Source organism: Nuphar pumila, chromosome 6 (genome assembly GCF_984573655.1).
Source record: "Nuphar pumila chromosome 6, dmNupPumi1.hap1.1, whole genome shotgun sequence".
In the NCBI taxonomy this organism is placed as follows: domain Eukaryota; kingdom Viridiplantae; phylum Streptophyta; class Magnoliopsida; order Nymphaeales; family Nymphaeaceae; genus Nuphar; species Nuphar pumila.
In genome coordinates this window covers 86,836,577-86,858,812 of record NC_143254.1, presented here as the reverse complement: position 1 = coordinate 86,858,812, position 22,236 = coordinate 86,836,577, and the positions used below count along the sequence as shown (strand labels likewise).

Genomic DNA, 22,236 nt, shown 5'->3' with positions numbered 1-22,236 from the left:
AAAAGAAAAAGCCATTGGATCATGTTTTTATGATGTAGATTATAGATTTTACAAAGAATTTGGAACCCTTATGTCAAATATATAGTAACTTAAGCAGTGTTTTTGTAAAATACTATTTTTATAACCTATTTTATTTTTTGTCTTCAAGAAAAGAGAAAAAAAAAGGAAGAAACAAAAAAATCCAGAACCTAAAAAGTACGCGAAAAAACCGCGCAAGTATAAAGTGGGGAGGCTTCTCACTCTCTCTTTCCGCAGGAAGCGTTTGGAGAGGCCGCATTGAATGAAGAGGAAGTGGAAGAGGAAAGGAGGAGCGCGTGTTTTGGAAGAGCAATCAAACGGGAACGGGAATTCCCTCTTTCCGCCACCACCCTGTAGATCCATGAAGGGGAGAGAGACGACGACCGCCTCCCTCTCCTCCTCCGATTCCCCAACGCCTAAGTAGATGATAAGCTCTGCAATCTCCGCCGTCGATCTGTCCACGCTCATCAAGCTCCTCGTCACCGCCCTCCTGGTGGGCGTCGCCGCCGTCCTCCTCGTCAGGGACACGGCCTCCAGGTATCTGAACGTCGGGAAATTCGGGGACGACGCCGGGCGGCGGCCGGAGGAGTCCGGGCGCATGACGGTGGCTGCGACCGACGCTTGCCTTGTCTGCGGGAGCCGGACCACCAAGAAGTGCTCCCAGTGCAAGGCCGTGCGGTATTGGTAAGGCCGAAACCCTTCCCCCATTTTCGAAGTTTTAGCTCTCCCCCCTCCTTTTAGAAACCCTTTCGTGATCTTGGATTGAATTCTGTATTGACTTCTAGTGTTAATCGTGGAGTTCTTTTTGTTTTGATTGCGGTTTAATTATGGCACGGTGTTTCTTTGATCTCGATTTGTTCGTTGCTGTAGATTTCGCTAATTTTATCACATATGTTTTAGTGTAAACTAAACCCGAAAGAGAATTAACTGTGATCGGATATTATGGATTATCGTCGTTTGTTGCCTGGAATTCTGATTGTTTTTGGTATTAAGATCCTTTTTTTTTGTGGGTTATGCACTTCGATGAGAATGCTTCTTCTTTCTTTCTTGCATTACATTAGTTTTATCATATGATCATCTTCGCTCGATGCTTATTCTGAGATTGATTTGGGCATTCCTCCCTTTGTCGATTTTGTGGTTTGTGAATGTTTTGTTTGCCCTGATGTTTGGAGTCTTGGAATTGCTTTCTTCGGGTTCAAGTGTAAAACCGTCGATGGTTGCCAGAAGATAAGGCCGAAGTTTAGTCATTGTGTATTTTGAAGTTGGTTGCAAATCTTCTTTGTTGAGTATCTGGTTGGGTCCGAGAAACCCCTGTCTGAGTGTTAAAGGGAGAAGTTTCTTTCCCTCTTCAAGATTGATTGGAGATAGTAATTCCAATTTCTCTATACTAGGAAGCGTTTGGGCATTTTGTCATGTATTGGTGTCTTCTTGTTCTTATATGGTCTGGTATTCAGGGAAAGAACTGATTGACCGTCAAAATACATCTGGGTCTAACAAGCTCACTTGTTCAAGAAATATAACATGGCAAAGTAATTTATACATGCAAATTTAGTTGGCAAACCGAAACATGTTCAAGCAAAGTTGCAGAGTTGAAATAACAATGCACTTGAAAGGGAATATGATCAGCTAATTGGATGGGCTATAAAGATATCAAGAAACTCATTTACGTAACATTTGCTGGAAAATTTGTGCATACCAGGTAATGGGCAGTTTATGTTTGTGTCATGCAATATCTGCTAGATGTGGATATGGATATGGTTATTGCAAAGTAGTCATTGGAATTTGTGACCAGATCCAGATTGACCATATCCAATCCTCATTTATTTATTGTACTACATATGAAAGTTTAAATATGTGGCTTTATATGGATCAACCTAGTTGGATATGTTGTCCACTTGGTGCTGATTAGAGAACTGCATGTTGTTCCATCAATCTGATTTCTTAAAGCCAACTCAACCATCTGTATTAGAGGTTTGTCCATCAAAAAAGGCATGCTCCTGCTGTTTTTTGTCCATCAAAAAGGTTGCAGCCCCAACAGCTTCCAGTCATATCATAGTGGGCAAACATTATAAGCTATGTCACAGGGACTCGGCCAACTGGGTGCCGCACCCGCGTCGACGCGATGCGGGTGCGCGTGTGGGTGCGGCACGCGGTACGGTCTACCTGACCCTGGGTGCGTTGACTGCACCCAGGGTCATTTATGTCCAACTTTTGGACTTTATATATATATATATATATATATATATATATATATATATATATATATATATATATATATATTTTACCGCACCCCTGCACCCAAGTTTTTTGAAAGTGCCGCACCCCCCGTACCCGCACCCATGTGACATAGATCATAAGTGCCTCAGCTTATCCTATACAATCAACTAAACTATGATATTTTATGGTTGTATGCTTTTTGGTTCACATGCATTTCGTTAGCCAAAGGGCAGCTGGCTGTACTGATACATCAAGCATGGTTTATTTACTATTCCAGCAGTTTCGTTATAGCCAATAAATGGTAATATTCATTTTCAAAAGGGTGAAGGGTCACTTGTCTATACTACACAAAGAGGCAAAATGTTTAATATTAACAATGATTTTTTTTTTTCAGATCTTTTGTTTGATGCTTTCATTGTGTTCTTTATTTTTTTAGTGATTATATATGAAATTGAAGCTTAAGATTGGTGGTTTGAAGTGGCATTTCCAAATTTTACATCTAATTGTTGTGCTATTGTTTTTATCTTCTTTTTCTTTAAATCTAGATGAACACAATCTCTCTTATGCATGCAAGCAAGCGGATTGCAAGAGAACAATCAAGTCAACTGATAACTGTTAAAGGGTGTAGGATGTGGCATATGTAGTGTGTTTTGTTTTCTGTTAAATGTTAAAAGAGTTGTGGATTTTGTAATTCATGCTGACATTTTAGCTGTTGATATTAATAGATAGAACCTGAACTTTACGTACTGAACATGGCTGATTTAGGATCTTAATATAGTTGATAAATGTTTTATGTTTGATGTAATCTAGTTAGACTTTAACCACTCCCTTTTCAGTGTTCAAATATGGTTTTGTGAGCTGCTTTAAGTTTCTTGGCTGTTCTTTACATAGATAATCTGGTCTTACTTTATAGTTGCGTGTGTTGTTAAGCTATGCTGTTTATGAGTTTTGGAATATCCCTAGTCCTATTTCTCATATGGCTGTAGGATGCAGTTCTGATAAGTGGTCACTGAGTTGGCCTTTCCTTGTGTTCCCATTTAATTTCTGGCCAAAGAACCAACAACTGGTCATCATAATATTCTATCATATTTTTTCAATACTATATATTTTTTGATGTAACATTGTATTTTTTATCTGGTGACAGTTTTCTTGTCGTTTCTGGTATTGCCATTTCTTTTTGAACCAATATTATGCTCAATAATGTTGTTAGTTGGAAGCTTGCATGACCTTTCTGTTCTTTTTAGCTCTCCTGGATGCCAGAAGCAGGATTGGAATGAAGGTCACAAAATGATATGCAAGCCAGCAGTGACCCAGAATGATGCAAACTTGACAAGTACTGCTTTTGGATGGAAAAAACCCGCCAGGCAGATGGGGGATCCTTGTAATGGAGGTTCCTTGTTGCCTGTCCGTGGAATCTGCAAGGCACCAAGGCAGCCGAGGAAGGTGAATGATCAGTTTATTAGGATTCCTACCGAAAAAGGATGCACAATGTGATAATATTTGTTGGTCTCACAGAAACGTTAGATTAATTACTTTCTTGGGGAATGTCATAGTGAATTTCATTGTAGTATTTTAATGCACAGGTTCTTTTCCCCTATGATGAATTTGTGGAGCTTTTCAACTGGGACAAACCAGGATTGCCGCCTTGTGGACTTCTAAATTGTGGTAACAGGTTGCTGTACTGTACCATTCTGTTCTCTTAGTCATCTTTCATTTTTTATGCTGTTTTTTAACAGATTCAGTGCTTAGTGCTTTTGTTCAATTGCTTACCTTTGCAGCTGTTTTGCAAATGTGGTTCTACAATGTCTTGCATCAACTCGACCACTGATTGCTTACTTGCTGGAAAAAGATCATTGTAAAGAATGTAAATATTGACTCCCATTCCATGTTAGATCTTATGTTCTCTATGGCTTTAAAGCTATGTTAAATTTTCGTTTTTTGGTAATCCTCAGGCAGTCGAAATGATTGGTGTTTCTTATGTGAGCTTCAAACCCATGTACATCGAGTGAGACGGAGCTTGTGCCCTTTTTCACCACTCAATATCCTTTCTCGCATTCCTAACATTGGTGGCAATCTTGGATATGGGAAACAGGAAGATGCTCATGAATTTATGAGGTTTCACGCTTGCTTTTTGATTGGATTAAATTTGAACAACCTATTTGTATATTATGTTTGCCTTTTCTATTATCCTAGGTCAGATGGAAGTTTTGGTCCTGTGTCATTATTAAGTTTTATGTCCCAGATTTGCAATTGATACAATGCAATCAGTTTGCCTTGATGAGTTTGGGGGAGAAAAAGTTATTGAGCCAAGCAGTCAAGAGACTACTCTTATCCATCACATATTTGGTGGTCATCTCCAATCTCAGGTGAATGTTCTTCCATTGACATCATTAAGTAAAATATTTTTGGGGACTAGTTTATAAATTTTATGTTCACAATAATTTATTCTTTATCCTGTTTTCATGTTTGTTCATATATTGGTGCCTACTGAAATGTATGAGACAGCTTGAGAAAAAACCTTTGTTGGTAATAAGAGGAGCTAGAGGTTATAAGTGACCTGTAGTTAGGGCTGTCAGTGGGTTGAATCTGATGTTGGGTACCCGCCTATGTCACATGGATATGGATTCCCTCACCCTTTCTCGTTGACGGAGGTGCCCTTCAGGCATCAACATCAACATCAACAAACAGGCATTTCTTTTAATATTCTTAGAAAACTGTGTCCGTTTGATACGCTTAGTATGATACAATAATTTTCAAAAATTAGGACACGGGGACACAGCCGTGCACACACATAGATGTATCTACATATGAGTGAGTGTGTATAAAACAACAGTTCTAAATCACTATAATTAGGAACATCAAATAATTGAAATGTAATGTAATTGATGACACATTTTAAAAGAAAATGAATTCAAAGAATACAAAATAAGTAAATAAGATTATAAAAGAAAATAGATAAAGTTAATGTCCCAATGTTGACTGTCTGTTAAACTGGTTTAATTATGTCCATGAAGTGTTGTATCTTGTCCGGGTGTCGTGTTGACACAGGATACATGTGCTAAGTGAAATGTCTGTGTGACATAGATTCCCATCTGATCCGGACCTGTATTTTTGGGTTTGGCAAAAAAATTAGAAGCCTGAAAAGAAAGGGCCAGTTTAGGACTTTGAATTGGAACCCGATCAGGTTTGGGTCTGGGTATATGTAATTTGGAAAAGCACTGTGGTTTGACTTCTGAAGAGACTCGGGTATTAAGTGATCTTCAACAAAAAGGTAAATGCCAACGACGAAATTTGAACTTAGCCTTCATTTTAGAAAGCAAAAGACAGTACTGACACATCAATGAGCATTTGCTGGAAAAGGTCGTGTATATGAATTGATTAAACGGTCCTTAAGTTTTATCAGAGACTATTTTGGGCAAGTGGTGTTGTAATTGATGAAAGAAGGTGGAAGAGATTTTCAATAAATTGACATTTATAAAAGAAGGCTTGTAGTTAGTGCATGAATGTGGGGATTGAAAGCAGTTATCCTTTTTACTCATTGGAAACAGTTACCTTTTGAGTCTTTCATATATATTTTTTAATTATCGCATTAAACAACAAAGAGAAAGGAAGATGAAAGGTTAAACTAATCTCTCATACAAACCCAGTAGTCCGTTTGCATCTCTCTCTCTAAAGTTGAATTTGTTTTTGGATATGATTTTGAAATTTCTTTTGTGAGATGTATTAGAATCATGTTGACTGAATGTGCATATCTAAGAAGACCATGTGTTCTTTCTGTTGTCGAACCTAATGGGTTTTGTAAGAACTAAGATTCATCAACTCAAGATACTCAGCCCATCTTGGTCTTAGACTATGGTGCACTTGGCTTGGATTCAGCTTAGGTGGGTGTACATGTTTAAAATAGTTTCAAGTCAATCAGATCATGAACTGAAACTAGGAATTGAAATGCTGTGATCTCCAAAGATATCCACAAAGGCAGACTCATATATAGGTAGGACTCAAGCAAGTCATGGGAGTCTCAAATGGAGGCAATTAGATGTTGCATCTTGACCGGATCCGTGAGCCACTGATAACTCCAGAGTACACATTATAGTTGCTCTATTTTCTCTCATTGTTTTCCTATGTATTCAAGAGGAATGCAAAAGGACAAAAGGATAAGGAGAAAAAATCAGAAGGATAAGGAAAAAAATATCGATGGAGCACTGTTAGTCACAGTCGACTTCCTCAAGTTGATCTTTTGCGCCCCCTTCAAGTCATGATGACTAATCGATACTTGGGGTAAACAGCTTCCACTGCTTGTTTGCGGGGGCCTACTCCTCTTTTTGTTCGACTGATTGTTCGCATCGGATCTCAGATTCTAACAAGCAAATATGATGACTCAGTTAGTCTATTAGCAAATGTGCTGATTCGAAACTACACAAGCATCAAAATAGAGCTAGAAACAAAGACAGAGAACATAGCCTCAACATACTGAGTGGAGTTGGGTCAGGTTGAGCCAGGTGAAATAGAGCCGGGTGGGATCAAGTCAGGTCATCATGTGTAGAACCCAAACCTGAACATGCTTACTATTATATGGGTGGGTTTGGGTTGACCCTGATCCGACCCATTGATGGCAGATTAAGTTAAGCCTTGATCTGATCTTGACCTGACCCATTAATGGAATAATGCAAATATGAGATTTATGAAAAATAATATGGTCGGGTTTGAGTTTTTATATATTTGACCTGACTATGACTCGAACCCGAACCCACCTACTATTTATATGGGCAGGTTCGGGTTGACCCTGACGCAGCCCTGGTCTGACCTGTTGACATTCCTACCTGTAGTACAAAAGAAATTCTGAGTGTCATCATACTGCATATGTTATGTGGACACAGTTGCTTCGCTTCTGTGACAATAACATGAAAATAATTTTATCTCTGCTTCACTTGGAATGGATCTATGATAAAAGTCAAAACTGTGGCATAATGAACCAATGCTGTTGGAATTACTTGGCTCTAGCTCCTGTGACATAGATGTCGCTTTTTGATTATGATGAAACTCTTGTTCTCGGTCTTTTTAAAGCAACCAGAAAGTAGGATGAAACTATTTGAAACCTCTTTATTTCTTCTTTTTAACCAATTCCTTTCCCCAATATTTTAATCTTTAATTATATTTTTTTCTATGTCCTTCCTGGCTTAATGAATATTTGATACTGTTACCTCATTTAAGTAATCGGAAGCCATTGCTGTCACACCTCCCCTCCTCTCACATTGGCATATGTTGGTATTATCTTAGTAGGGTTAAGGTTGTTTTCAATGATTAGCAAGGAGCATGAAAATACAAGTATCTGCCATGTAGTCAAGTAAGCATAAAAGGGAGGCAGGAAAACTTAGGAATTTCTCACACTGGTTTTACTTTTTAGGAGAAAAGGCAAATGTGATACCACAGTAAGAAATGTATATGTTAATACAATAGGGTTGAATGTAAGAGTAGCAAAGATGAAAGGATTTGAGGAGAGGGTAGGAACACTGTTTGATCTTAAAGAGGGCTAATATTTTGGTGGAGTTTAGTGGGGTGGGTATGTTACCCAATTTGCAAAAACTTAGGTGGATTTTTGAGTAAGACTTAAAATTTAATATGTATTTTCTAATGTATTGAAATGAGGTTGAGAGTGTCGTAGTTTGATTTTTCTGTCTTGGAGGCCAAACAATATAGCAGCCTCATAAAATTAAAGGAGAATTTGGATAACAATGTTTTACAGAAAGTGATCACTACCAGTGAGTATCAAGTCAATAACCACAAATTAGTGGCCGACAGATGCAGGCCCAATTCCATTATCAATGCATCTAGTACTCATTCAAGAGAGATTTTGTTCAACCTTGTGACTGATGTGCGTACTTTGACATCATTTTCTACATGAATGTGGTCACAATATAGTGGTGAGCTTATCTTCAAATGTAGGATTCCTTTTTATACGATGTATGGTCATTGCTCTGATCCATCATTTGTAGACCTTATTCAAACTTTTCCTACTTTATCTCATCCATCAACTCTAGCGATGTCTCCATAGACTGTCTGTGCGTACCAACAACAAAAGGTTCTTCAATCCATGATTGAATGAAAATTTTCCATGAGAAATTGAAAACTGCAATAGTTCTATAGTTGGCTTAGACTCCTTTCATAGGCTGCATCTGCTAGCAAGATGGTGGTCTTCTTGGTTGTAGATGTTTTGCTATCTGTGGCTCACTATTATTAAAAAACCATAAGAACATCCAAACTTTTTGAAAGAGGCCCATTTTGAATTTCTTTGATGTGTTTATGCCATAGTCACAAGCTATGTCACAAAGACACATGGACGTGAGGACGCATTGCCGTTCAAATCACAAGTTCAAAAGTTTTTGAAAAATAGGACACAAGGACACAAATTGTTTAATATTTAATCAATAAAAAAATATTTTTTTTTTATATTTTAGTATTAAAAATGCATATTTTATAAAAAAAACTTAAAAATGTTAAAAATATTCAAATAATGACTTCACATGTCGATGTCCGTGTCCATGTGTTTGAGCGTGTTTGCTTGTGTCTGCCACCAAAAGTGCACGTCCTGTGACCGATGTTGTGAAAAGTGGAGGCGTAGCGTAGCACTCCACCAAAAACTGAAGAGAGGCTTAAGCCTCAAGGTGTAAAGCGTAAGCCTCAAAATTTTTTAAAACTTAAAAAACCCTTTAAAAATATCTAAAAATACAAATAAATAAAATAAATGCTTTATTGATTTCTTATTTAGTTTACCAAAAATAAATAATAAACCTATACATTATAATTACATATTATAAAAGTCAAATAACATAAAGTACCAAACCAATCATAAACATTAAAGCAATTGCCAAGTATCATCCAAGTTTTCACCCAAGTCTCCATTCAAATGCATAATAATATCATAGAATAGAAGCTTTGCAGAAAACTTTTAGTAATTACATAGCTCAACAAAAGATCCGTAATGTTCTAAACATTTAACAAACATTTGGGGTCTATAATTGCTGCATATAGCAAGTTTAAATTTCCAATAGAGGTCAAAAGACCTCCAGCCACGTCTCGTACCGAGGTTCATGCAAAACTAGGATGATGCATGTTCACCTATGTCACATGGGTGTGGGTACGGGGATTCGGCACTTCCAAATAACCCAAGTGCGGGGGTGCGGCAGGGGCAAAAATGTAATATATATATATATATATATATATATATATATATATATATATATAAGTAAGGTTCGGGGGTTCCCCCCGATGCGGGTCCAGCTGCGCGGTCAGCGGGCATGGGTCCAGGGCAGAGTTACCAGTCGAGGAAGCGGGAGTGGGAAGCGATACGGGAAGCGGGAGCGGGAAGCGAGTCACTTCAAAAAATTTAGGAAGCGGGGAAGCGTGGGACCACTTAGAAGAAAATTCCGAACCGTCTCGGAAGCAACCTAGGAAGCGAACCGGAAGCGACCTAGGAAGCGAACCGGAAGTGAGGGGGAAGCAAAAAAAAATGGAAAAAATGGGAAGTGAGGGGGAAGCGTGGGGGAAGCGCACTTCCCATAAAAGGGAAGCACACTTCCCAAAAAGGGGGACACTTTCCCTCACGCTTCGGGGAAGCGCGACGTTTTGCGCTTCGGGGAAGCGCGCTTCCCCTTTTGCCTAGGCGCTTCAGGTAACTCTGGTCCAGGGGGGGCTGCCCCTGCAGGGGGTTATAGGGGGGCAGCGACCCCCCCCCCCCCCCCCCAGATTTTTTTTTTTAAAATTCCGCAGCCCATTTCATAGGGCAATTTTTTTTTTAAAAAAAAATCCAAAAAAAAAAAGAACGAAATGACCCTGGGTGCGGTCAATGCACCCAGGGTCGGGTTGACCGCACCCGCGTCGACGCAGGTGCGGCACCCTGCTAGCCGAATCCCTGTGACATAGATGTTCACTCATCATTGCAGCAATCACATTGAGGTGTGACAAGACAGATTCACTAAGCAAGACTATCAACCCAACCATATAGTCCACCAAACACTTCATGATAGTCCCATTAAGAAAGACTAGCAACCAGATTAATAACGCCTACCGAGCACTTGGCAAAAAATCAAATTCTCACATATTACACATGCACAAAAAAAATTAGACAAGAACATGGTGTAGGAGAAACAGAGAGCGCGAGAGAGAGAGAGAGAGAGAGAGAGAGAGAGAGAGAGAGAGAGAGAGAGAGAGAGAGAGAGAGACTTTCTTCTTCTTCTTCATCCTTTCGGTAGAAAGGCAGAGAGCAAGAGGGAGGGCGAGGGATGAGAGACAGTGAGAGACGAGAGGGGGGAGTGCCCTAATCAGTCGCGCCCCCCCCTGTGTTGGGTCAAATGCAATATAAGGCGCACACCTAAGCTATGAGGCGTGCACCTGATAGGGTTTGCACTTTTTAGTGCGCCTCAAGGCCAAAGGGCCCTCGCTTTGTGGCGAGGCGTGCTTTTAACAACTTGCCTGTGACATAGGTCACAAGTATCATTCTTGGCAATTTCTCGCCGAGGTCTTTCTCAGAGTTTTTTTTTTCAAAAAGTGATTTTACTTGGGAAAATATTGGAATATAACCAATTCAAAAAAATGTTAAGAATTAAATACAAATACAAAAATAGAAAATATAAAAAACTAAGATAAACATACAAAATTTCTTCCCTCTTTTTTCATCTTTCCTTCTTCTTCTCCTTCCTTTCCTTCCCCTCTTCCTTATCTCCTTGGTGTCGTTCCTTTTCTTTCTTCTTTCTTTTTCTCTTCCCTTCCTAATTGGCTTCTCTTCTTTCCTCTTTCTTCTCTTTTCTTCCTTGTTTCCTTCTCTTCTTTCCTATTTGGAGAAAACTCTCAAATCTGATAAAGGGCTGGGTCACTTTTTTGGGGGGGAAGATTCTGATAAAATCCACTGATATTGAATTTTTTTAGTCAAAAAGGTGGAAACAAGTTGTTTCTGTGCTTATATATCATGATTTATATTTTGTTGATATTTTGTAAATATCACGATATGAGGGTTGGGTCACTTTTTTTGGAAAGATTCTGATAAAATCAAATGGTATTAGATTTTTTTAATCGAAAAGGTGAAGAAGGGGTTGTTTCTGTGCTTTTATATCACTATCTATATTTTGTCGATATTCTGAAAATATCACAATATTTTGCTGATATTTTTGTCTCACTTTAAAATGCAGATATTACGAGGTGATATTTTCGAAATATTGGCCATTGGCGACTATGGTTTATGCTCAACCTGTAGATACTTCAAAATGCCCAGCATTGACCAAAGTCGAACTAACATCAAATGTTTTTCCCATTATCAACCTTTCTCCCTAAACAACTCTACTCCTTTGATGATTGAATCCTTTATCCACTTTATCTCTTTCCACACTTAATGTTGGTCCATTGTTGAAAACCTGATGACTCGTGATTCAACTCGTTTCTTTCAAGCTCAAGGCTTGGTGTTTTCAACCCAGTGACACGTTTGGGTTTTTATTAACCTCTATTTTATATATAAAAATAGTGAAAATACATATTATAACTAAAAAAATGCATGCAATGTGTTAAGAGTGTCAGAGTTGATGTAGGTTTCTTGTGTTTTTTTTGAGTTGCTTCTAGGTTGTCTTATGTTTTGTTGCGAGTTTTGGTCTGGGTTTGGTTAAAGTGGATCTGGAACTATGAATCCATCCAGGTGTAAGGTCTCTCTCTCTCTCTCTGTCTGTCTCTCTCTCTGTTCTTGGCAAAGGCTGAGCATCAATCTGATTGGCTGCTGATCCAACCAACCTGGTGGTCGACGTGAGAAGCCACCACTCACTGATCAGTTCGTTTGCACAGGGGTCATCTGCCATAAGTCCATACACGATGCATCTTTGTTATGTGCCAATCAGATATGAATATGAGGGCGGAACATAGCACAATGGGGTATGACAACAGATTCATCATATTGTTGAGTCACCAAATTACCATATCAAGCATCCCAATTAACTACTTACTAAACAATTAGCTACTATGAACGTGGGCTTAATTATAAACTTATTATATTTGATAAACTAATATCATGATCCAAGATTTTCAATATAAAAACAATATCATGAATCTAATGTGGTAAGTAGTAGTATACATAAATAATATATATGTATACTCCCTTTCTCTCTCCAGTTTGCAAGTTATGTTTAAATAACTCTTTGATTCTTGAGTTTGCAGAATTTAACTATGTAAGCCGTCTTTAGTAGATTGTTTCACATATCTTCCTTGATTCATGGTGCACTGCGAACAGTCGTGGATAGTACATAAAAGGATGGATGGATGTATAGTTCCCTATTGAATGGTTTAATTTTTTGAAGAATTTCATTCCCCTCCCTTTATAGAATGGCTTTATAGTGGCTTTATCATTTTGTATAGTACTTGAAGGGAAAACACCCCTCCCTTAAATTTTTAAAGAACTTCATTAGGCCTTCAGTTTCTTTTATTTTAAAAAAATATCATGTGCCTCTTCTCCCCCTTATTCAAATATAGAATTCCCCTCTTCCACTAAAAAATTAGTTTATAATAAGACTTGCAAAACCAGTTGTATAATATTTGGTGTTATTGAAGGCACACAACTATTGAGCTGGAAATCGTAGTTTCAAGCTTTATCAACTAAATCTGACTACATAGATGTGTTCAGCATGGTTTGTTTTCTAAGATTCAAACCTTGGATCATGTTATTTCGAACTAAAAATAATATTTTTTGAGTTGTGAATTTTTAGTTTATTGTGGGCCATTGATTTTTGAAGACCTTAAAAAAACTGCTTATATGTCACAGTCACATGATTCAAAACTTATTTTCTACTAAACAAACCTTTTAGATCACATCCATAAGGTCCAATTTACAAAAGAAATCCAAAAGATTTGTGATCGAGGTGATTTATATTGTAATAGTTCTGTGCCTTCAATATTAAGTTATTAACCCCTATATATATCACCGTTCCTGTGGCTGATTTTTTTTTTTTGAATTTGCCATTTTGTACTCTCCCTACCTGTACCTGTATGCCTACCTACGTGACATGGCATCTATCTTTTTTCAGGGACTGTCAACAATGTTGATAATTTTGCTGCATCTCAGTGTTCGCACATATTTGTCTTTTTTTCCCCCTCATTTCATTGGTCACATGCCACAGTTAACCATTGTTTTCACTGCTTCCCTTGTTTAAATTAATGAAAAAATAGGTTGTCTTTTAAATTGTTTGTGATATTATGAAATCTCTTTCTTCTCTTGTCACTTTATATGTGCCTTCCAAAGCTTCTAGTCTAATTTGACCTATATACAGGTTATATGCTCAAAATGCAATAAGATCTCAAATCGATACGAGAATATGATGGATTTGACAGTTGAAATTCATGGGGATGCTGAATCTCTGGAAGAATGTCTGAACCAGTTCACTGGGAAGGAGTGGCTGGATGGAGAAAATATGTACAAATGTGATGGGTATGCGTGCTCTTTTTCAGTTGCTGCTTAGAGAAATTACATGGTCTTTTTTCTTCTATTTTGCTAATTTACTGGGAGATTGTTTTACTGCACTATTAGTGGGTGAATACATGATTCTGAGGTGCAAAACTGGAATTATGAATTCTTCATTGAAATTGTTGATTGCTACTCTTCTGTTTGCTATGACCATGCTAAACTCTTATCATTTTTTAATTTATCATCCTAATCTCAATGTTTAAATTCTGATGTTCTGGACTTTTGCTCTTCAACAAGAGAAAAAGGTTCTCTTCCTTTTCTTTTAATAGTTGCTGACACACAAGTTTCATTATTGAAAACTTATGTTTCAATGGGAATATATTCAATTAAATTAGGCCATGAATGTTTGTAGATAATGCAGTTATATATGCCTTATTGAAAATACACTCTATTTCTTTTGCTGTGGTGGTCGAAGAGATATTCTTGTGCTTTCCTAATGTTCAAGGAAAAGTCATGGCTGTGAAAATTGGTCACCATCCACCACTGAAACTTGGCTATGATGTCCTTGTAATTGCAGAAACTTATACTTTCCTGAGATTTCTACATGTTTTGTTGACATCAGGTTGACAGTTTTTGTGCACATTGTCAGCCTCATCAGTTCTACATTTTGACACTATTCCACTTCTTGTTTGTCCTGCTATGTGGATGTTTCAGCACTTTTTTATCTTTTTTAGTTTTTCCTTATGTAGATGTATTTTAATGTGTATTCTGATATGAACTATGTGCAGATGCATGTTAGTGTCACGACCTTGCTGTATGCGGTGGTTATATACTATTATCTTAGGTATTTGTGGAGGCTTTTTTGAGAAATATTGAAGCATGTGTTACAGAAAAATTAGATAAGATCCGTGTCAATTTGAATTCTTTTGTGGTGGCAAGTTGGTGTGCAATAGGGATCACTTTTGGCATTAGTTTGAAGCTTCCACTTGGTGGGATATTGGCCTCCTAAATTTCGTGAACCTCTCTCTGTCGACATTCATGTGCAAATTATTAGGTTATATCATGATGAAATGATCTTTTTTGGTTTGAATGTAACAAAAGGTCTGGTTCCCATAACATGAAACACATTTCATAACCCTTCTGAGGATAATGTGCTGGTTTCTTTTACTTTGAATGGGTTACTGGCATTTCTGATGCCAGATGATGCAATTGGGAACATCTTGTTTGGTTTATGTCTTCACAACTATTTCTAAGGTTTAATTTGATATTGTTGCTAGCATGTTGTGTGTTGAGTGACCTTTTCTTCCATGCCTATAATGTATCTTCCCATGTAGTTATAATGAAGTATGCGGAATTACAAGAAAAAAGTGCAAAAGCACACACAGTCCAAGAGTGGACAATTACAAAGGCACAATACAAGCACAAAAGTGCATACTCAAAAGTCCATGGGACAATACAAAGAGCCAACCAAGGGAAACACCAACAAGTAAAATAATAGGATGTTATTAATAATATGCTTGAAAAGCATAGAAAGTATAAGGGGAACACCTCCCCTATTTATATACAAGCCATGAGGGAGGCCATTGGGAGCTCCCTTCATAGACGTTTGGGAGCTCCAAATGGTCATATTTATGACCGTTGGGGCCCCAACTGTTAAATTGTATCCCCAATGTATCTATCGTTATCTATATAAATATATATTTTTCCCAACATGTAACCCGTAAGGGTATTTCGGTATTTTCCTCCTTTTGCGCATATTCACATTAGTGAATATGTTTGTACCTTTTTTTCCTTTTTCTTTTCCCTTTTTCCTTTTTCTTTTCTTCCTTGTTGACTTAGTCAACCTTGGAGGGGGTCCAACACTAGACGTTGGACCCCTCCAACGGTTAGATTTCTAACCGTTGGAGGGGCTCCGACGTCTAGTGGGAGCCCCTCCAAGGGTCCCTCTTTTGTATAAATAGGGGTGAACCCCCCTCATAATTGTATTCAATGCTTAGAGCATTGTTCTCCAATTGTTCAATAAAATTCTTTATATTTTTGCATTTGTGTTCTTCATTTGTACCTTGGGTACATTTTGTTCTAAGTGTTCTTGTGCCTTTGTGCGCATATCCTTTCGTGGAGTTGGTGCTTGGTTTGCACACTATCTCTTTTTGAGATATTTTTACACCAACAACTCTATGGAGTGGGCCCCCCAATGGCATGAAAAAAAAAGAATAAAAATAAGAAAATAAGAAAAAGAAAAATATAACTGTTTCTAATAAACACCTATAATTACATGTGAAAAGACTAAAATGCCCCTGTTGAGCAAACTATTACAATACCGAATATATATATATATATATATATTAACAGTAGTTCGGTCTAGATTAAGAAAGAAAGAAAGAAAGAAAGAAAGAAAGAAAGAAAGAAAGAAAGAAAGAAAAAGAACAAATATTGTTGTTTTGGAACTGTAGATTTTTTACCACTTCTTTGGTGCATGGGATATGCATGTACAAAAATGCATGTAGGTATGTCTTATATCTAAAAATAATGTCTTGTCTCCAATAATTAAAATTTTCAAAGGAACTTCCAGTCAAATCATTCATTTAGTGTCTATTTTTCTGTATATATATTGTTTACATATGCAATGATTTCTTTTTAATAGTCCCATGCTTGACATTTCTTCTACATCACCTGATTCCTTGTTATCTCTGTATAGGGTCATTGTATCATGTGTTTTTCATGTATTAGCCTTTTGTGGATGTTTCCATTTTCATTGCTCTTATTTTGTTCAACTGTGGAGTAGAAGAAGATATAGAGGAGCATATAAATGAAATGTTACATTTACTGAATTCAAAAGATAAAGAAATGAAGACTATTGCAAATTTGCTGTTTGTAATTATGAAGAGGGTTAATAATCTTGTGCCCTTGAATCCACAAGTACCCTCGGAGGACCAACAAACGACCCGGCATTGTGGGTCTGTAACAGTAGCAATAGTATTGTTGAAACTCGCTTGAACATGAATAACTCCTATCGGTGTTCGTTCCCCATTCTTACGTGAACTAATACTGCTATTTCTATGTGAACCAATTCTTGGTATAGGTTTTGTCATATTCTATGTATCATCTCATAAATATGAACCAGAGATATATGGATATGTCCATTTCATGTGAAAACAAATCCTTTATTTATTTGTACTGTAGTATTGAACATTAGGTTTCTTAGAAAGTTAAATTTGTTCATGTTTATGTTTTGGATTGAAAAAAATTACTGTAATTCATCCTCGCCTACTGATCAATCAACATTTTTCACAAATCTTGCAAACAGAGGCTCTTATTTTCATATTTGTTCCTTAATTCCGAATCCACTCTTCGAAATAAAATAAATCTCTTTAACGTTTAGTGTTTGAGCCTCGAAATTTGCTCCCATGAAAATTGAAATACCTAATCATTTGAATCTTTATTGCAAAGTCTATAAATATCGTTATCTAAGTGAACCCAAAACATGCCATTGGGAAGTGATTCAGTAATTAAACCTTCATAGATCAATTTTTGTTCCTTCATTTCAGGTAACCTCCTTGAAGTATCAACTAATGGAGGAAATGTGATATTAGATAATCTGGCTCTCTACTCTCTTTTTCATAAATAGGAAGTTATCTCTGCCATTGGTAATTTAAACTGATTTTAAGGCTAGCGATTCTCAAATTAAAAATAATATGAGTTCGTACAAATTTTATTTTTTTTTGTGTTTTTCTGTTTTTATTTCTTTTCTTATAAGAAGATCCCTGGTGCATCATGACATTCATGCAAGAAAAAAAAGCTTTTTTTCTTCATTTTGTTTTTCTTTCTTTCTTCTTTGAGATTCATGATGGACCATGACATTTGTTTCTATGCAGATGCAATGCTTACGTGATGGCATGGAAGCGGCTCACTGTTCATCAGGCTCCAAACATCCTTACAATTGCTCTAAAGAGATTCCAGGTTAGTATATTTTTATACATTATCATCTAAATGAATGCATTTCCTATTAGAGGTTGTATGATATTTCATGTTGAAACTTTCAGAGTGGAAGATTTGGAAAATTAAACAAGAGAGTAACTTTTCCAGAAACATTAGATCTATGTTCATACATGAGTGAAGCAGGTGGCAGCACCAATTTTTACAAACTTTATGCTGTTGTGGTTCATGTTGACATGCTTAATGCTTCATTTTTTGGACATTACATCTGCTATACAAAGGATGTCCAGGGGAATTGGTACAGGATTGATGATTGCAAGGTATTCTTATGTTGAATTTTGTGGAACACTTGCTTTTCTACTCTATTGACTCTGCTTTCTGATATTCCCTGCTGTCGTTGTCAGGTGATGAAAGTGGAATTAGAGGAGGTACTCTCTCAAAGAGCATATATGCTCCTATATAGCAGGTCAGGCCTATTATCAATTGCCTACAAAGAAAATGCAATGTTGTTCTTATCATATTGATGTTTTAACTATAAAAGAACAATTAGAAATTGTATCTGATGATATGGTCAATATTGTGAAGAGATTCTCTCTCTCTCTCTCCCGCTATATATATATATATATCACATGTGCCATTGTCATTTTGAGAATATCATGATGTTGTCACAACTTTTCTGTAATATTATAGGTATTCTCTTGCAAATAAAAAACTTTTTCAATATATCGTGTTATTGTTGCGAAAGTTTAATTGGATTTTTTAAAGATATTTCCTTTTTTTATTTCTAAAGTTGAAATGCACATTTTCTCTTTATTTGGACATCATTACTAATTTTTCTCGTATTTCAATCGTTCCTTTCCATATCGCTATGGTTTTCCATTCATTTTCTCAAGGAAGATGATTAGCTGTAGGCTCTTTCAGGAAGTTGTAGTTCTCTGTGTGTGTGTTACAAAAAATCTTATTTTGCATTGTGCATTAAGTGTAATATAAAATCCTCATTTCCATTTGTCTTAATATCAAAGGCATTACTTTAGCTTCTTTACTTACTAAAATCCTTGTGTGGTATTTTGATCTCACCATCCAGCCTCTTAATGTTTTCACATTTGTTAGTTCATGTCGAGTGGCTGTTAGGTAGATGTTTGAGAAATGTACTCCCACGATTACCAGATGTAGCATAATCAGCTTGCCATCAAACGAATTTCTAGTGTTGATACTTGAAACAAGGGGTGTCAATGGGTCAGGTTTGGATCGGATGCAGGTGAAACCAGTCCTGGCCCCTATTTTTGGGTATGGTATCGGGTCCAGACCCGGGTCTAATCGGACCCACCATAAGAGAAACCATACCCGGACCCGATATGAACTACATGAACCAGACCCGAGCCATACTCGGTAAACAATATTTTTTTTAATTTTTACATTGAAAAATTGCAAGTCTAAATCAGAACTCAGGTTTGGTCCGGGTCTGGTATAAAATTTCACAAACTATTCCTGGGTCCATGTATTAATTGGACCTTCGGGTCCGGACTCAGGTCTTAATTGGGTCTTCTTGTTTATCACGATACTCAGACTCTATAGGGTTTGGTACTAGTCTGATCCGGGTAAACCCGACCTGTTGACACCCCTACCTGAAACCGATATTGTAAGTATCGTATGATACATATTGTAACTATAGCTTAACTCGATACGAATACGAGTGTGTATCGTATTCATATCGGGTGTATCATGAAAAAGGTGTTTTAGGTGTATGGGTTCAAATCCGACCCACAACCACCTCTTGTATGTACGTTTTGTTTTGCTATTTTTTGATTTGTGTCTGGATATTACCATGGATCCAGACCCATGCTGTACATTCAAGTATTAATATACGTTTTAGGTCACGATTTATGATGAACAAAAATCGTGACAGCCACAACTCTCTTAGCTCTTCTTCATCTCTCTCTCTCTCTCTCTCTCTCTTCTCAATAGAGGTATTCTAACATGGTATCAGAGCGGAGATCCATCTGAGGGCTGAAGAAGGTTTCCAACAGGTGCGACGATCGAAGATTTGAGGTTTTCCGTTCCTCCCCTTCTACTTTTCTTCCTTTCTCCTTCTTTTCATTTTTATTTCTGTTCTCTCTCTGAAATTTTCTATGCACCCGACCCACATCTCATGTGGGCTTGATCTCTTTGTGGTAATATGAGATTCACGTAAACCCTCTTTACGTGAATTCAGACTGTGCAAAAAGGGTAGATTCTTTTTCACGTGAATCACTGAAATCGATTCACGTAAAACACCAAATTGATACCTATTTCAGATCCGCCTTTGTTTGGTATCACTTGATTTGTTCTCTTTGTCCGATCTTCTCTTTTGTATCTGTTTTGCATATCCATATATACCAGTTTTTGTTGTACGTTCTTCTTCCCTGACTCTCATTTTCTACATTTACCTGAAAACGTATCTAACGTGTGAAAATTTCTTTTCATCACGTCAATCTCAAAAAATTTTCAAGAGTGTAAAGAAAAGTTCAATGTTTAGTCTCAATATTTTTCTGAATCTGACAGCCTGCGGTCTCTTGCTTATTTAAAAAAAAAGAAGAGACTGAGCACTTCGTGAACACTCTTGTTGAATTTTATTTCTCAATGGATCCTTATTCTTCTCAATCGAATCTTTCTTCAAGCTTTCTCAATCAACTCGTTTCTGAAAAGTTGAATACCTCAAATTTCTTGATTTGGAAGAGACAAATTATTCCTTTTATAAGGAGCCAAGGTCTCTTAGGTCACCTGGATGGAACCACTTCAGTCCCACCAGAATTTGCCCCGAGAGAAGAAAAAGATGATAAAGGGGCGAGTTCGATCGTGTATGTCAAAAATGCAGAATTTCTCAACTGGGAAAGAAAAGATCAATCAGTTGCATACATCACATCTACCCTGTCTCAAGAGGTCCTTGTTGCCATCCCTGACAATTGTACAACATTGCAACTCTGGGAGCGACTGATTCAGACGATTCACAGGTTTCACAAGCGAGGATGGTTTTTCTCAAAAGAAAATTTCAGATGCTAAGAAAAGATTCCATGACCATCATGGAATATTTGAACAATATAAAAATTATCACAGACCAACTTGCAGTCATAGGATGTGCGGTAAGTGACAGTGATATGGTGCAACAAACTCTGAGTGGATTGGGATCCGACTACAATATGATAGTTACTTCACTATTGTGTCTCCCTGTCCTTCTTACTTTTGATGAGCTACGAGCTAAATTGATTCAATATGAAATGACTCTGAAGGGTTTCTTTGAAGAAACTCACATTCACACAAATTCCCAAGAAGTTTTTGCCACATGAATGACTTATGGTAGAGGACGAGGACAAGGAGGACAATGGTGAATTTAACACGGAGGACGTGATCTGCCTCCCACTCCCAATATGTTAACTCATGCGCAAGGACAAAGATCCATCCCCACTTGCTTCCTTTGTAACAAAATGGGGCATATCAAGGCGAATTGTTGACATAATCCAGAAAATAAAGGAAAGGGTCCACGGACAGAAACCAAAAGAAAATTGACAAATATCAGAAACAGTGGAGAGATTAAAGATCTGTTGATATCCGCTTTGTCAGAGTTAAAATTGAAGCAGAGTGATGAAGACACTGGTTTGTCGACTCAGGGGTAACAACTCATGTGACAGGCGATGCATGTAAACTTTCTAACCCTATTCCTTATTTTGGAAAAAATAAGTTTGTCACTGGAGATGGATCCCACTATCCTGTTTCTCATGTTGGAAAAACTGTTATTCTCATGTCATATTCCGCTCTTAAACTTTCTGATGTTCTTCACGCTCTCGCCATAAAAAAAATATTGTCTCTGTTTCCAAACTTATTGTTGATAATAATGCTTCAGTTGAATTCACTCCCTTCTCTATGCAGGTCAAGGACCTACGCACGAGGGAAACATTCACTGAAGGAAAGAGACGAGACAATATGTATGTTTTTGAAGAAGCTCCATGTCATTCCGTTTGCCCTGTTCATCTGGATTCGAAGTCTTCATTAGAGTCATGTTCATCCCCTTCTGCCAATGTTTTTAGTAATTTCTGAATGCAATAAGCCTTTCTTATGACATAGTCGATTAGGACATTGTGGGAGTCATTTTATTGAGAAACTTGTCTCTAATAATCTCATTCCAAAAGAAAGTCTCAATGGGGATGAGAGAAGTCAGAAGTGTCCGAGTTGTCTTTCATGCAAAAGTCATGTATTGCCTTTTCATTCCATTAATAAGAGAGCTTCAAAACCTTTTGAGATAATTTGTTCCGATGTATGGGGACTTGCCCCAATTGTTTCTGGATCTGGGAGCAGATACTACTTAATCTTTGTTGATAGCTATTCTCGATACACTTGGATATATTTCATAAAAAAGAAGTCGGAAGTCTTCTCTTTGTTTCAAATTTTTTTTCCTTGGTTAAAATCAATTTTTTTAATGTGATGGAGGTGGGGGGTTCTCATCTCGTGACTTTATTTCCTTTCTTCAAAATAACGGAATAGGAAGAAGGGTGTCCTGTCCACGCACCCCCACAACAAAATGGGATTACTGAGCGAAAACATAGGCATATCCTTGAAAGTGCTATGAGTATGCTTCATGACAGTAACCTTCCCATCAACCT

At 37.3% G+C, this 22,236-nt stretch overlaps 1 protein-coding gene across 1 annotated transcript in view; it reads left to right on the top strand.

The window, feature by feature from the left end:
- The first annotated feature begins 249 nt into the window (after nucleotides 1–249).
- The window catches only part of LOC149835034 (ubiquitin carboxyl-terminal hydrolase 18-like), a 42,467-nt gene continuing 20,480 nt past the window's right edge, over nucleotides 250–22,236 (top strand). The window contains exons 1-10 of the mRNA XM_090011652.1: nucleotides 250–702; nucleotides 3,480–3,678; nucleotides 3,819–3,907; nucleotides 4,014–4,099; nucleotides 4,188–4,350; nucleotides 4,478–4,601; nucleotides 13,533–13,690; nucleotides 17,542–17,626; nucleotides 17,710–17,922; nucleotides 18,007–18,068. Of these exons, the coding sequence (XP_089867778.1) occupies nucleotides 443–702; nucleotides 3,480–3,678; nucleotides 3,819–3,907; nucleotides 4,014–4,099; nucleotides 4,188–4,350; nucleotides 4,478–4,601; nucleotides 13,533–13,690; nucleotides 17,542–17,626; nucleotides 17,710–17,922; nucleotides 18,007–18,068 (1,439 nt within the window). The 5' untranslated portion in view covers nucleotides 250–442. The remainder of the gene's footprint in view (nucleotides 703–3,479; nucleotides 3,679–3,818; nucleotides 3,908–4,013; nucleotides 4,100–4,187; nucleotides 4,351–4,477; nucleotides 4,602–13,532; nucleotides 13,691–17,541; nucleotides 17,627–17,709; nucleotides 17,923–18,006; nucleotides 18,069–22,236) is intronic.